At 42.4% G+C, this 17,086-nt stretch overlaps 1 protein-coding gene across 3 annotated transcripts in view; it reads left to right on the top strand.

Moving 5' to 3' along the window:
- The window catches only part of GALNT9 (polypeptide N-acetylgalactosaminyltransferase 9), a 355,464-nt gene that overhangs the window by 325,511 nt on the left and 12,867 nt on the right, over positions 1 to 17,086 (top strand). For all 3 annotated transcript variants that reach the window (XM_085075745.1, XM_085075744.1, XM_085075746.1), the window contains one exon: positions 13,666 to 13,851. In XM_085075745.1, coding sequence (XP_084931871.1) covers positions 13,666 to 13,851 — 186 coding nt within the window. The remainder of the gene's footprint in view (positions 1 to 13,665; positions 13,852 to 17,086) is intronic.

The raw sequence follows: 17,086 nt of genomic DNA, 5'->3' as shown, positions 1-17,086 counted from the left end.
TACAACACACAACCAAACAACAGCAACAAAAAAATCACCAAACAAAAGAATTTGTCAACTAAAGCAAACCTTAATCTAAATCTTTGTAAATGGGAGTAACTGCTCCTGAACAAATGACATGAAAAGAGCCAGTAAAAGGCTGTGTCTGGTGATACACCTCACTTCAAATTTCCCTGGAGAGGCAACAAGTCTACAAATGTGACAGCCTACTTTGCAGTCCTGGAATTTGGAGATGCTTTAGGGAGCTGTCCATCAAAATCACAAACAGCCTTTTTCTTTTGTCTTTTACCCAAATTGCATCCCCTTACCAGCTCTTTAGGTGATGTACAAAATAGCTTAGTTTGTCAGTCACTTCACAGCCTGTGATTAACGTTAATATCTGTCCATTAATAGCAGCAATAAAGCATTTAACAGAGTGAATCACTAGGACATAATAGCACTTTCTTCTGTTAAAGTTCCTTTCCTCTGTCTTTTTGCTTTTTCTCTGAGGTACCCAAAAACCATTCCAGACAGGTGCTGTCTGACAGTCAGAAAGGTAAAGTCAAAGCATGTTGTTAACAGTCTCACCAGAGGGGTTTTTACATTTTTTCATGTTCTCTTTGCAGCTCAGAGAGCTGCCAAGGCAAGTGCTGCCTGGGCAAAAGGGCAGTGCAGGCAGAGGCATTTTTCAAGCCTCAGACATGTTTCAAATCTCCCATTCCAGTCATTTATGGGCATTGCCCCTCCTTTGGCACCTTCCCATAGCCCTGGGAGGAGAATATTAATCATGGGTTAGTCATCCCCAGTAAGTAAGCATTCCCAGTGAAAGCTGTGCTCACCCACATCTGCATCTGATGTTTATGGAGGATTTGGCACTCACTGTGTAAAACAGGACGTCAGCTGAATTCAGCAATCATGTGTTGTTTTGGTGAGCAGGTGCTCCAGATGAACTTGGCCATTATAAGCAGGTGATGATTTGTGAGGTTTTTAGCATAAATTGCATGTTTAGTTTGCTGAGCTGATTTAGAATGGGTGTGTGGGAAGGGATGCCTGGAATTATTCTAATGGTTTGTTAGTACTTCTGCTGGCAAACTGATCTTTTTCTTATTGCTCACCTCAGCTATTTTATCAGTGATCCTCCTAGAGATCAGTTTTGGGTACAAATTCTGGAGTTCTGCTGTTCAGAGCACAGGAGAGGATTCTTTAATGTGGTGTCACCAGGCTGGCTGGGCTCTGCTCCTGTGAGGGATGAGGGATAAATTCACACCATTCCTTACAGCAGGATTATCTCTGCTGTAGGCTTCAAGCACCAAGACTTAGTAAGATTTATAGAACTATTAAGGAGGAGCTATCAGGTACATCTCCTGGATGATCATATTCACCATTCTGTGTTCCTACAACTGCTCCCTGGGAAGGTCACAGAGGAGGAACAAGATGGAATTAATGCTTTGAAAAACAGGAGTGCCCCCCTCCTCCTCAGCACTTGTGCAGGTCACAGCTGCCAGGTGAGAATTTAAAGAGCACTAACAAGAGATGGAAACAGCCACAGCACCCTGACTGCTGAGCATCCACCATGAGGATAGTAGCTCTCCTCATTTTTGCTCATTTTCCCCATTTTTGCCTCTCTTTCTTTCCTTTTTAGTCCTGTCAGCACTGCCCTGGAGGTTGTTATGAAGCAGGGCTGTGGAGAACTCACACCTCTCATCTTGTGTCTCTTCCTTAGAGGTTCTGGTGAGTGAACAGCTCTGCTGGTGAAGCCTCCCTGCTGCCTGGGTGCCTCAGGTGCCAAGGCTTGAGCAAATCAAACCTTTTGTCCATCAGCCACCAAGCAGCCAAGGGACAAATGTGCCTCATCTGTGATGGCTTTGTAACGTGGCCTCTGAGCTCTGTTAGTGCTCCTTGTAACCATGTTCAAGGCTGAATTGAAGCTGAGACACCAGATGTTTTCGTGGTCTAAAATATTAGTAATTAATCTGAATTTGTACTCTTCCTGCTATGGAAGAAGCTTTTTACTTTAATAGCTTTTCTTTTTTGAAAATGTTATTCTAAGTAGATCAGCATGCTGAAATTTGCATCGTAAAAGATTGTTTTGGAACAAAGCAGGATCTAATGAGCATATAGTAAATCCCTTGGCTCTGCAGCAGAGCCACAATAAGCATAATAGCTCTCACTGAATGAATCCCTTGCAGCCTAAAAGCTTTTTTCTTTAAAATGAAATAGCAACCCTGCAGGATTTAGTGTAGACAATATGCAAAGATCATTTAAGGGTCTGCTGTGGAAAGAGAAAACAAATGAGGATGACTCCACTTAGGGTCCTTTGAAAAGACCCTTTGTGATCACTTCATTAGTCAGTCTGTTTCAATATTTTCTTATTCAAGAATGACTTTATTCTAATTGAAGCATCAATAAATTCCACTCTTTATTCTTCCTCCCTGTGGTCTCAGCTAAAATGTCAGGAAGCATTTTATCACTTTTCAGCCTTCTTACTGAAGGCTGAGCACACAGTAAGTATTATTTCATTACCAAAAGACTGAAAGTGCAAACTACTGGTATTGCAGAGTAAAGCTGAGAACTCACTTTGAAGGAAAAAAAAAAAGTTGAACAATTTTACTTTTTACTTTCACCCTGGCTTAGCTTAGGTAACAATTGAAGGGAGATGCTGTTGGAGGGTTAGTCTTGTGCTCTTCAAGAGATTTCATGTCAATACCTATATGTCAACCAAGGCATCCCTACTCTGAGCTAAGGTATTCTTGCTGATCTTCTCCTGGCATCTGACAGAGATCAAACATGGTCTGGAGATTGCTGCCATGCTCAGCTGATCCAATCTTGAGCCTCTCTGAAGCAGTGAGTGTCCTGTTCTTGTGCTCATTGCCTGCTGGGCTGGTGCAGGTTAATAAAGCACTGGCTGGCAAAAGAGGTATTTTCCTAAGAACTTAAATGTTGCAGGAGCTCAGCTGCAGATTTTCTCCAGTAAGCTTAGTGTACACAAGACTTTATCCCTTGCTGGGGTTTGAATTTAGAGGGAGATTTGCTCTATAGTCTGTTGGGATAAGTGAGGAGAAACAACCTAAAGCAATCCCATGAAGGATAAGTGAGGAACAAGAAAAACAGGCTGGTCTTTAATGCTGTTTCATGTATCCCATATAAGTTGTATTTTCCAAGGCCAATTTGCTGAGTTTTAACAGTTACAGTACAAACAGTAGCTGTGCTGACATATTTACAGAAATGACTGACAGTGATTCTGTTGGTTTGGGGAAAAGTTGAGTAAACTTGTAAGAAAGCAGAAAATTATTCTCATCAAATGCATTCTTAAAGAATACGTTATGAGAAGCATCTGCCTGGCACAATTAGCAAAGTACATTAGAGATACCAAATTTCATTTGCTTTATAGAGGAAAAATGATTTGTGCTTGCAAAACACAACATATATGTGTACCAGACCAGAAGAAGAGATCTGCAGCCTCTTTCAGTCTTGAGGAGAGTTCAGAGAAAATAGAGTTATTGTGTCTGGTCTGTGAAATTTGAAGCTTTGCCTCAAAGCAATCTCTTTCCTATGCCTGTCATTTATGTGATAGGAGCTGTTAACATCTCCTGGAGCATTTTGAGGCGCCAACATTGATTAATTTGCTAAGAAAAACAAGCCTTGGAAAATTAAAACCTTGCTCTTAGGCTGTCGTTTCTCCCTTCTCCCATTCCTCAATGCTCCCTGCTGCCCTCCTGAGCAGTGATGTCAGGGAGATTGGAGCAGGGGGGATTTGTCCAGCATCACTGATCTTCCCTAGTGGGAAACAAGGATTCCTGAAGCACCAGCACCTTTTGGAGTTTGGGATATTTCACTCTTTGCTGCTTGAAGTCCCTGTGTAAAGCCCAGCAGTGTGCAGGGTCAGGCTGCTCTTCTTACCCTGAAGGATTTTTGCAATTTCCATCCCCCATCAGCAGGACATTTCAGAGAGTCTGGAATTCTCCTTGCAGAAGGGAGATCTGCTTGACATATCAAATAATTCGCTTCTTCCCCAGACTTGCTTTTTTCAAAGGTGCCTTACCCTTTGTGAAAGTTGTGCCAAATATGGGTTTATAGAGATCAGATTAGTGGTTGAAGCATATGGGGCATTTTAAATATCATTTTAAATCCTATCTCCTCCCTTGCATAGCAGCCAGTCTGTTAATTTATCAGCCCCAGTTCTTTACACACCAAGTTTATCTTTACAGCAAGATAGCAGTTGCTGAGTGCCAGTTTCTCTAGAACATGTTTCAATTTCTTCATGCTTATCTATTTCCCTCTCTAAGAGGGTTAACAGAAGGGTTTTATCTTCTCGCTGTTGTCACATCTGAGATCTTAACTGGCTTGAGGTTCTGCGTAACCTCTAAGAAACATGTGAAGGACAGCCTCTGAATTTGCTGCTGAAGAGCCACCAGAGAAATTTAAAACAAGTTGAGTGTCTCATTGCAAGAATGTTATTGTTCCACTGCCTTTTCTTTCTGAAGGCAATTCATCTGTAAATACCAGAAAAACCCAAGGGATCAAAGCGAAGAGGTCAAACTAAGAAAGTATTTTTTTAAAAAAAGCTAAATTCTAACAAATTTTGAAGGCTGATGAAAAAATTGTTTTATATAAAGAAAAAGTATCATTTTGAGTCTGCCATGAAATTCACATTAAATGACTCTGCAGGAGTCCTGCAGGAGGGTCTAACAGCACACCCTTGAACTCTCTTGTAATAGTTCTGGGAAAAGCAGCAAGCTTCCAAGTATTCCTCACTGGGACAGCTGAAATATTGATAAAATAATACTCATAAAGCAATGCTACCAGAGCCAAACGTATCCTGAAGACTTGTATGGCTACCTCTACTCTGTCCTCCATATTTCTGCTTCTCTGTTCAAATTAAGTTCTTGCTGTTTGAGCCAGGAAAAAAACATGGGGAGAGCCCTAAGTGAAATTCAACCCTCCAAAACCATCAGTCCAAACCCACTGCTGTGTGCTCCCAGCCTTCCAGGGCAGCAGGAGTAGCTGTAAGGTGGCTATTGACACACTTAGGAGAAGACTCCCAATAACAGAATTAGCTTTTATGTTTTGTCACACTCCCTCTACATCTGCTGGGAGCAGATTATCTGCAAAATGCTCTGAGCAGGAGTTGAGAGCCAAAAAAGGAAGGATTGTCACAGAGTCAATGCCAGGATCAGTCGACCAAGGACCCTTTTTGGGCTCTGTAATTTGAAAGCACAGGTCAGAAGTTTATCCTGAAACCTCTGACAAAACAAAGATCTGTGGATCTTGAGATGTGTTTTCTTCCTTTTTTTCAAGTCTCTTTTTGGCAGCTAAAAGTCTCTCTGATGTGAGCTGGTTTGTCCCAGCGTGGAAAGATTTTGCTCCATAAGTGCTCCATTAAATAGCACAGGCTATTTTGAGAAATGACAGTTGGGACTTTTTTAAACCATAATTATGGCTGCCTTTAAAGTTGATGATAAAAATGCAGTTGGTGAACAAAACGAGACCATGTGATTAATTTTTCCATATGATGTGTTTGATTATGACAGCTCCCCAGTCCCTAACAGCTTCCTATGTGAAGTGAAAAACAGAGAGAGAGAGCACTTTATCTAGCACAGCTGATTAAATATGACTCTCTAGGCAGCTCTGAGAATACGTGGAAGAGAGAATATCCATAAAACTCCATTAGAAAACAAGAAAATGTCAGGCTATAAATTACTTTGAAAAACCAGCTTTCAGTGAATTACATAAATTGTCAATATCAGAGATGCAAGAGCCCTAAGTGTGCTACATTCCTGCTAATTTTTTGTTTCTAGTGTGGGCACTAGAAGAGTTGCCACATCCCTTAAGGGCTGGAGGATAAGTACAGAGCTTCTGTGTTCCAGATGGGAAAGGATTTTATTGTCATCTTTTAAACTTACTTTGAAGAATCGCTTCTGATTTAGACCTTGTTGGTTCATGGCTGGCTGGAGAGAGAGACTGAAACTACAGCATCATCTTCCTGGGTAGCTTTTTAAGAATTAAGAGTTACCTTTCTGTTTGACTGCACCAGAGTAGGAATTGTCCTGTACACGTGGATTTTATTTGATACTGTGGTGTTAAAGGGGCTGAAGAGGCTCAGTGGTGCTGCTGCTGTGAATTTACTGCCTGTGCTGTGTGTCCTCCTGCCCTTCAGGTATTGCAACTCCTGTCAGAAATCAGACTTTTGTCACCTCAAGGAGCCACAATTTGATCCCTGTGTCACATCCCATCATCTGGATGGTCTGTCACAGTGATTTAAGGCAGCTTTATCTGCAGGCCACATGCACTCTGAGAAGGTCTGAGAGCCCACTGGACCTCTTAGAGTTTGATAGACAAGTTTTTGAGGCTTTTCCAGCTGATAAATTAAACAAAAAGATTTCTGTTAAACACTCTGTGCTTTGGCAAAATTTCTAAACGAGAGCAGATAAATGTTTTAATGTTGTCATATTTTTACAAGAAAGGTTTGTATTTTCAGTTTAAACTGACCTTCCTGAAATATATATATATAATTTTACATTAAAAAAGCTTTTAACAGCAAACAGATCTTCTGAAAATCATCAGTTCCTCAGTTTCAGAAAAATGTTTGCAGGAAAAAAACAGGTGGAGGTAACAAAGAACTTGTGTTTCAATTAGTGAAAACATTTAAAATTTATGTTAGTCTTGAAAATTTAGGGCAACAAAATTTCTGAAACATGTAGAAATCCTTTCATCATGGAAAAATTTTTCCAGTCCTGCTGTAGGTGTGTGTAGGCAGTCTAGAAGACATCCGTTCCTGCTAGGCTTTGCCTTGAAAATCAAAGAAAACCTGAGATCCCTGACTTTTAAGAATTCCCACGCTGGAATATCATAAAGCAGGGATATCTGAGCTGCTTTAAAAACTCCTCCATCTCTTCTGTTGCCTTCACTCAGAAGAGAAAGTTTGAAATCCGACAGGCTGCTGCTGTGAAGTGCTGCTCAGGTGGAGTTCAGAGCTGCTCCATAAAACATCAGAGCACAAGGGGTTTGTTTCAGGGTGTGCTGAACATCCTCCTCTGAAGTGCTGCTGCTGGCAGGGCTATGGCACAAGGGACAGTGACATCCTCTGCTGGGGACAGCAGAAATGAGGGGCCATGCTGCCATGTGGGTGTTTTGAAGCTCCTTCCTTCCATTTTCTTGCTGCTGGAAGGTGCAGATTATTCCTTTCAGGAAGCAGATAAAGCACAAAGCTGCTGCAGCACCCGTGCATGTTGTGTAGTGACACCTCCAGAGAGATTGCTGACCATGAAAAATGGGCCCAAAGCCTCAGGGTAATAAAAATTGCATTAAATGCCCAATATTCTGTATTATTAGAGGAGCTGGACTAACCCCAGCTCTCCTGGAAAAGTCAGTGGGTTTTAAAAGAGGTGGAGATGAACACGTTGCAAATTCTTGGGTCACTCCATTGGAGTCGATTTGGCATCTATAAATTTGTGATGTTTAGAGGAATGGATGGAACTGGGGTGGCTGTGAAGATGGGATGAAAGTGTTAGCAAAGGGTGATGATTTGGAAGCAAATCCCACACACACTGAAGTGTCCTTTCCACTATTACAAATTCTGGGATACTTCATCTCTCCAGCTGCTTAAATCAAAGGCATGTTTGATGGAAAAAAATTGTAACAGAGACTCTGAGAATTTTCTTTTTCTCTCTCACTGAGCACCAGGGTGTTTAAACTGCAAAATTCACAGCAAGGTAAAAAGATCTTAAGGATCACAATCTTTACTTCCAGTCTAAGTTTTCAAAGTTAAAACTGTCTCCCCAGCTTTTCCTTCACACTGATGCCTTTTTTTTTTACCTATTGATTTTGCTTTGAGTGAGGTCATCTGTACCAGATTAAATAACCCTGTGCAGTCACTTCAGTATACAAAATAATGTGATATTCAATTTACAGAGCACCAAGTCCATGGAGAGGGAAGAGCCCTCCCTATAATCAGCAAGACCCTCTTGGGAGCTGCAGCTGCTCTCTTGCCAATGGCAAATGTTAAGTCCCAGGAATAATATTAAAAATACTAAAAATGGCAAATATTAAATCCCAGGATATTTCTGAGCTCTGACATTTGCTCTGCAGGACATGATGCTGTTGGAAACAGGTCTCACCTGCAGAGCAGGAGATCACATCTGCAATGTTCTCTCTATATATATTGCCAAGATCTAGGAATTGATTAGCCCAGCAGTCTGGCCAGCTCTGCTTCCTGCTCGATGGTGCCCAGGCTTGTTTAACTCTCTTTAACTTTAATTTTCTTTTTTTAATCCTGAAAAAGATTGTAGTTTCAACCTTCAGCCAAAAGTACTTGTGGGAAAATACATTTCCTCTGAAAATTTGTTCTTGTTTGGCAAGAATTAAAGCTTGGCACCTTATTTGCCTTTCTAAATAATGTACCCAACCTGCCTTCAGAGAGCTGTGCTGATGCACAGTTGAGGCCATGGTAGACAAGACACTGTTTGATTTCAGATTTTCTCTGATGCATGGAATGTGATGTCCAGCTGGCTGCTGCAGAAATAAACACCTTCCTGTAGGACAGCCACACCTCAGGTGGGCAGGAATAGCCAAGAATTAGAGTCAGTAAATCATTATAGTGCAAGCCACAAACATTACTGCTCAGTTTGTAATTTACTCCTGATGTGGGTGCTTGTTCTTCTCAATACTTAATATGTCTGTTTATAGAAAAGTTGATTGAGATAATTAGCAGTAAAAATGCTAAGGTAACACGGCTATGGTAACATTTAAATTGCTATCAATTTTGTTTATAGCAGCCTAAAGAGCAGTGCTGAAATTAGAAATTAGCTACAATTAGCAAATAAATTGAGTGTCTCTTGGAATTACTTGATCATGTCTTAAAACGTTGCACAGTGTGATGTTCAGAGAAGCAGAGCAGAGTCCCTGGGCTGCTCAGCTGCAAGGAGAACACACAGAATTTTTGCTGCTGCTCCTGGCCTGCCATGGACCTGGGCTATTGCCCCACAGTACAGGTTGGATGAGTGCATGCTGTGAAGCCAGGGAAAAAAAAAATTCTCTAAGGGATTTGTCTCTCTGTGGGGAAAAAGAAGGCAGAGTGGGATTTTCAGTGATGTGCACCCTTGTGGGGAGCAGCTCAGAGACTGAAACACTTCCACCTTCTCAGTAAAGGAACCTTGAGGCACACATTGAATGTTGGCAGCTCCTTATGAGAGGAATAACTTGGGCTGGAAATGTGTTGTTATCCCAGAAGATAAGAAGATATGGAAGTCAGTTTTCTCTGATTGCCTGAAATGTGTCGCCTTGGAGAGCCTTGGGCATCACTTTATGCTCACAGTTAGAAATAGTTTCCTTCCCCCACTAAGGCACTTTAAGGATCCTGCTTGATAAATGCTTTACAGAGGCATGTAATTATTTTCCTGGCATAATTTCATAGTTTGATGTGGAAAGAAATGTGTTGTCTGCTACTGTTAAAATGGGTCATTAAGTACAGTTTTGAGAATGAAAAGAGGAGGGGAATCGACCAGTTCCAGGATCAGAACTGTCTCCCCTCTCTCACCCAACTCAGTAAAACCTTCCCCATTCTTTCACCCTTTGTTAGAAGCAGACAGGCAATGCTTTTCTGCATCACAAGTGCCTTTCAGATCCATGTCCGGAGGGGAGAAGGTGCTGCTGAGCCTCTCATCATCCTCCTTCGAGCACAAATCTTGAGTATTCATCCAAATCTCACACCATGGCCCTGAACTTCTGGGATCTTGCCCAGTTTTGGATGCACATATTTGATTGCACTACTGAAACTTCCATTTAGTGTCAGTTTAAGTAATTATTGGGCTGGAAGGGAAGAAGACAAGATCTTCACCCTGCACTGAGCCATGTGCTGAAAGGATGTGGGGATAGAGAGTCGTGTCTGTGCTCCACTGAACAGCAGCTAATCTTTATGAGGTCCAACAGGAGACCTCATCTGGCTTGGAAAGAAATGACCCACAGTGAGGCAGCTGTGACATTTAGCTGGGATGTGGAGAAATGGTGGCACCATGGTGTGCACCTGGTGATACACAACTGACTCCTTGCCCCCTGTGCTCTACATCCAGTTATCTTTCTCTAAAAATGGAAATCCCATCCTGGTCCAGGGAAACATCCCATGCTGGTGTGAAAAGTTACATAGGAAAAAACAAGTCATCTGGGGTAAATTTCAGCATCTTCTGAGGAAGAAAAAATTCCTAGAGTATTTCCTGTTTGTTTCCTTCTTTCCTTCCCCCTCTTCAGCAGATATTGCCTCTTTGAAGATGTCGTGGGTTTGAGACAGGACCCTTGCCAGGAGGACGCACGAAAAAGGGCAAACAGGCTTCAAGCTTAAAGTTGCAAAAAGTGTTTAATTACCTAACAGAATTGGAGGATAAATGCAAGGCAAAAATATACTTTTCATACATTATTTTGTTCACTCCCCCCCCCCCCTCTTACGAACCTATAGCATTCACCCCCTTTCCTCCTCTACAAATCCACAAGCCAGGTGGGGGGGGGAGCAGGGTGTGGGGTCTCTTTTCAGTCCACAGAGCAGATTCTCAAATTTACTCATCATCACAATTCTTCTACTACAAATACTCTTTATCTCTACTTGTTTCTCTCTCTCTTCAGACAGTTTTCTGCTCTCACCCCCACCCTCTTAAGAAGCAGTCTCTGCACTCACCCCCCCCTTTTCCCTCTTTGCAAACTAGCAACACAGACAGGGGGCAGGTTGAGGGGTCTTCTGGTCAGTCCAATCAGGAAAAGAGGTTCTCTACTTAGCCAGGGGTCCTTCCCACGAGAGACAGTCCTCTAGGAACTTCTTTGGCGTGGGTCCAATCTCATGAGCAACATCCCGCCCGAATTTTTGCTGCAACATGAGTCTTTTGTCCATAAGGTGCTGTGCAGACTCTCCTGAGCTGAGGCCAGGCTGCTTCCATGCCAGGAGCAAGGCCTATCTCTCTCAGTCAAGGCCTTTTGCAGTTTTAACTCTTAGATGAGACTCCCACTGGTTCACAGTCTTTTCCAGGCATCCACCTCCTCCTCTGGAGAGAGCTGTGGGTGTATTTCTGCATCTTTATGGACTCCATGGGCTGCAGGAGGAATTTCTGGCTCTCCCATAGCTTCCACCACGGCTAGCAGAAAGTTTCAGCTCTGGTGCCGGAAGCACTGGAGCACCTCTTTCTCCCCCCTTCTTCACTGACCTTGGCACTCTCCATGCTGTTCTCCCTCACATATTTTCACCTGCACCTCCTCCTCCTCCAACTACAAAGTGAAAGAAGTGCGCGCCTGCTTTGTTTTGACTTTTTCTTAAATATGTTTTCACAGAGGCGTAACCAGCACCTCCAATTGGCCCAAACTTGGCCGGCAGCATGTCCATCACCTTCAGAGCCATCAGAGATTGGCTCTGCTGGACTTGATGTAAAAACTTCCAGAACTTGCACTCAGGACACACAAGAGCCATCTTTGTGCCACACCCCACCCCTCAGACACCTCCCTAGGCCTACTAGAACAGCTTCTGAGGGGCCCAAATTTCTCCTAGATGTTAAAAACACTTCGCTGATGTTTTGGGCCAATCAAAACCACCACAGAAGAGCAAAATGGGGCTGAGGCTAAGGGAAAGAAGGGACTGAGTGTCAGTGGAAATCAGTCCAAGGGATTTTGGATGGGGCAGTCACACCCCAGCCAGACCACGCTGAGAGCTGAGTACCAGCATCAGACAGGAGGAGAGTTATCTGCCCTGGGGCTGCTGCTGCCTTTCCTTCAAAGTCTGTGTTTCCTGTGGATTTCATCTGTGAAGAATTTATCACTGATAAATAACTGTTTGTGTTGAATTTACAGATGAGCTGAACTGTTTTCTTTAATGTTGCAGTTTAGTACCTTTTCCTTTTCAGGTTCGTGTGAGCACTGGCATTCAAAGGAAATAAATCTGTCACTCAGATAATGTATTTGCCCTTGGTACCAAAATATCTAAATAAGAGTCACAAGGTCATTAGCCTTTCCATATCAATGGAAAGAAAAATGTGCTGTGCATTAAATAGCACAACTTCCAGGCTGGGTTGGGTAAACAGCAGTATAGTAAAGTGTACTGCTCATTTCTTCTTCTGATCATGAAAATCAATTAATTCTTTTCTTTCTATTTTATTTTTTTTTAGCACTTCCCCTTTGCACTGGAAACCCTCAGCACGTCAGTCCAAATTTATGAGCAGTGTGTTTATCAGTGTATTCCATTTATCAAATGTAAATTCCAGTGGCCAGTGATTTACTGCAGAACTGTTTGGAAAGCAGCAAGTAAATATTACCTAACAAAATATTAAAAAAAAAAAGGCAAACCAGAGGAGAAGATTTTATTTTCCACTTCCCAAGCTCTTTATCTTTGTCCTTGAGAAGGCAGGTTAGGTGGAGAACTGCCCCAGTATAGTTCTGGAATGCATCTTGTATCAAATGTGCTTTTATTCTCAATAAAAGGCAACCTGGGGAAAGCACTGAATTATTGCTTGTATTTTAATATATTTTATTTACTTCAGCTAGACTCCACTACTAGGTGCAGACCTGAGGGAGCTGAATCCATAAGCCTCCCTCACTCTGCATCACTCCAGATCTCACTGCTGCAAAGAGAAAATCCTCGTTGTCCCCTGCCATGGAGTTCAGACAGTAAATAATCAGAGGGAAGGTAATTGCACAGTGTGGGTACAGTGGTGTCTGGGCAGGCTGGGTGACACCATCTCCACTCAGCCCCTTCTACTCCTCTTCATCAGCTCAGGGACAGAGAGAGATGATGAGAGGTCTGGAGCACCTCTCCTGTGGAGACAGCCTGAGAGTTAGGGATGTTTAGTCTGGAGAAGAGGAGGCTCTGGGGTGACCTTAGAGCCCTTTCCTGCACCCAATTCCTGTGTCAAACACAGACAGAATGATACAGCTGATTTTTGTGGAAGTTCCAGTAGCAAGCATGAGGTTAAAATAGCATCCATGGCAGAGGTTACCACCTCGTAATTTGTTTTCTGCCTAATGGTCCCAAGAACAGTGATGGTATGGTGAAGGACTTGTGTGTTCATGGCTGCTAAACTTAGGTACCTAACAGAGCCTGCATTCACCTCAGACTCACCTGCAGTGTGCAGAGAGAGGAAAATTGGGAGATCTTTTGGACTGGTCTGATGTCTAAAACAGGATTTCTGAAAACAGAAGGCTAGACAAAGTTAGGAGAACAAACAGCAGGTTAATTTGTTAAAGGCCTTTAGCTACATTTAGGGCAGACAAAGCCCGCTTGAGAGGCTACACCCAAAATGGACAGCCAGTCACGAGTCCTTCACATTTTGTAAGTTCTGTCTCATTAACACATTGGGGCTCAATTCTGCAATTACACCTTCAGGTGATGATGTCAACCACCCCAAGTTTGCTCCCCCAATTCACTGTTGGTTACATATTTTGGGGCTCGGAGGCAGTGAAATGTCCTTGGACTTTCCAACTGAGCAATTGTATTGTCAAAAACACTGGGAGCAGAGGTTTTTAACACTTTATATGCAGCCTAGAGCTACACACCAAAGCTACAGATACGTGAAAAATAGAAGCTAAAAATTCTTACGGCATCAGTTCAATAGCTGTCATCTCCCTCCCAGCAAACATCCTCCACACAGCAACTGCAAAGAAGCACTTGCATTGCCTCAGGAGGGGGGTGAAGAAGTGACAGGGCTGTTTGTGTCCCCCCAGGTGTGGCAGTGTGGGGGCAGCATGGAGGTGCTGCCCTGCTCGCGGGTGGCTCACATCGAGCGCACCAAGAAGCCCTACAACAACGACATCGACTACTATGCAAAGCGCAACGCCCTGCGTGCCGCTGAGGTCTGGATGGATGACTTCAAGTCCCACGTTTACATGGCCTGGAACATCCCCATGGCGGTGAGTGCAGCTCACACTGTCCTGAGCAGAGGGGAAAACACAGAGGGCTGTTCCTAGTTAGTACAGCTGCCCAAAGTGGGCTGAGCTTAGGGAAATGGCTTTGGTGCTGGTATGTGCTCGGTATGGAGAGTTCTGCCACATGAAATTGCTCTCTCCCTCTAAGTTTAGTTATTCACTCAGCCCAGACTGTTGTGTGCACTGACACAGATTTATAATTTAACCAGAGCGAAATGTCTCAGGTTTATGTGCTCCCCCAGAAGTTGTTAATTTGGGGCGCCGTTAAACTCTGAGGTGTTCATATGCTCCAATGCTGGGGACGACAGGAATGTCCATAAATAAATATCATCATTCATTGTGAGACTCAGTAGACCTCACCAGCATAAAAAACAAAGTATGTAATAAAAGAATCAGAAATTAAATAGCTTTATTGTCCACAGGCTGGGAAGTGCAATGTGGGCACGTTCTGCTTCTCACTGCACATACAAATTGTAGATGGCGTGTGGGGCCTCTAGGAATCCATGTAATATAAATGTGAGATCAACTGTAGGCTCAGTTTATCACTTTATTCTGTAAGTATATCACATGCTACATCTGCACTGAGCATAATTCTTGCAGAGAGGAGTTGTATGTTATATCCCAGCCAGGTGGAAGCTGGCTGGTGCAGTGTTCCTTAGCTGTGTTTGCATCCAGATTATTCATGTGAAGGGGCACAGGGAGAGCAGCTGAGGGAGAACACACTGATCTGTAGGTAATGATGGTTTAGTTAACCCTTACAGCAGGGGTTTGCCCAGAGCAGATTGAAGAAAAGAGGAGCAGGAATGTTCCTATCAGAACAGGAAAATATGCAAACCCAGAGGTGTCTGGGAATATTCACTTATGACCTGGAGTTCATAAAAGTCATGGAAGTCTTGTCAAAGACTCCATTAGATTTAGTCTGTCCTAAACATCTGCTTATGCTTTGGTACCTAGTTAACATGTGAAACCCCATTTTTGTTCTTCTCTCTTACAGTTTTTAAAATACACATACTAGAGGACCAATGTTTCCTCCTTGTTCCTGTCATGTCTGAAAATGTCAGATATTCTTACAGGTCTAAATTCACTTACTGCTATTCAGTATTGGACACTCTGTGCAAGGTCTCTGAGATGTGGTTTTGGTGACTTCTTTTGGCACAAGAGGTAATTGCAGAGAATTACTTTGCCCTAACAAAAAGCAATACTGCATAACTTTTTCCACACAAGATTTCTGTGACAGTAGGAGGAAGACAGAACAGTGTCCATTTAAGATTTCAGGGGCATTTTGGCCCTGTCTGCAAGCATAAAAAACACATGCTAAATGGCCAATTTTCAAATAGGAGATGAAAACCTAACCTCTGTAAATTTGCTCGCTTGATGACATCTGCAAATGAATTCTGAGAACAGATGATATTTAAATAAGCATTTACACCAAAACATGATTTCCTTTAATCTCTCTGAGATTACTTATTGATGTGGTTTTCTGCACTGAGCTATACAGCAGGGCTTTAAAAAAACCCAGGCAGATCTACAATAAAAGACATAAAATCAGCAGAAGTACTGAACATTAAGGTTTTCTTTCCATAAAATAAATTGATTGATTGATAAAATGTGCATCATAAAAATAAGCCTATTAGCTCTCAGGAAAAGGAAGCTGATGCTAGTGTTTATGATGTTCTTCACTGTAGTATTCAACACAGATGAGAGAGGTACTGTACTGGTATAAGCTGTAAAAAAACTTTCTGCAGGGGAGCTAGAAAGCTTGCTAGCTGGTTAAAAAGAATATGTCCACAAAGGAAATCCTGTGGCCACCTCATTCTTGTGCCATCACACTGTAACCTGCCCATGGTGACTGCAGCAGGCACAGAGGGGGAGCACAGCATTTGCAAATCTGCTCAATTTGCTGCTCTTGTGAGCTGTAGAAATAGCACTGCAAAAAGGCCACAGTATTGCCTCATTTTAAATAGGGCAGGAAAGAGGCAAGTAAAATACATGCATTTTCCTGCATCCCCAAACCAATCCAAATTAACTCTTCCACAACTCCCACCATTTTTTTCACAGCTCACCCACAGGTTGTTGGGAATGTGTGCATGATGTGTCTCTAGATCAGCAGATGGTCTTGGGCACATCTGCCACATCCTGTTCCTACAGCCTTCAGCAGCAGGTCAGCAGAGCTTTCTTTTAGTTAACCAAATACTGAGTCCTCTCTTATTATTTATTCCTCAACAATTTTAGGGCTAAAGGAATCTTACATTCAGTGATTTATTGCACTGAGTGCCTCAGAGGATTGCTCTCCTTCCACACAGCCTCAAGTACTACGTAAATTAACATTCATTTGAATGGATGCTGCACTGAGGGCTCCTGACAGAACTTGCATCAGCAAGCAGCAGTGAGCACAGCAAACTCTTTATGTGGCAAATAGAAAAACCTGCTCGGTATTACACTTGTATTCTCTCCTGAAAACCAGGCAGCTGTTGGGGATTTTAATAAACCCTGAGCTAAGATTTGCTGCTGTCTTGTAACCCTGCATTAGAAACAATCTGTAAAATGCACAGATATTCTTCTGGAGGAAAAGCACAAGGCATTTCAGAGAGATCTCATGCAAAACTCCCCTGTTTCAGTCCATTTGATTAATATAGTGTCGGAGAAGGTTTTTGGATGAGGTAACTCTTACTGTCTTAATGTTGAACTGCGATGATTTATAACACTTTAAATCAACAGACTCTAACTCAGGGCCCAGCAGTTTTAAATGGCTGACTTTGGTCAAATTAACTTGAATCTTCCAGCCTGTGACTTTCATGGGATTTGTATTTTAAACATGAATTAAATTCTGAAGTGGAATTGTAAAGAAGGTTTTGAGTTTAACTGCATTCTGTGGCTCATTCTCCAGCTCTAGTGAAAACTGAATGCTGGTCTATATAAATGCTTAGTGGAGCTTAATGGCTTTTTGATCAGCTCTGCTTTGAAGTTTTAACAGGTCTGTTCTGATGTCATTTACATTACTGAACACCCAAATCTGTTACTAGAGTAAAACATGACCAAGCTGCCATATTTTAGATCAGAATTACTGCCTAAATTCCAAATGAATCTGGAAGCAAAGGCTTCAGGATTGATTGCAAACACTTAGAACTGGTGTAAGTAACAACATTCTTATTGTATTCTCATTATTTTGATTTATGTTTGGTTTTTTCTTGTTCTTTATGCTTCTTTTTCCACTGGCTTT

This window comes from Lichenostomus cassidix, chromosome 15 (assembly GCF_008360975.1).
Source record: "Lichenostomus cassidix isolate B80296 chromosome 15, HeHo_3.0, whole genome shotgun sequence".
NCBI classification, from domain to species: domain Eukaryota; kingdom Metazoa; phylum Chordata; class Aves; order Passeriformes; family Meliphagidae; genus Lichenostomus; species Lichenostomus cassidix.
The sequence above is the reverse complement of the archived record's forward strand: the minus strand, read 5'-3'. Positions and strand labels throughout refer to the sequence as shown.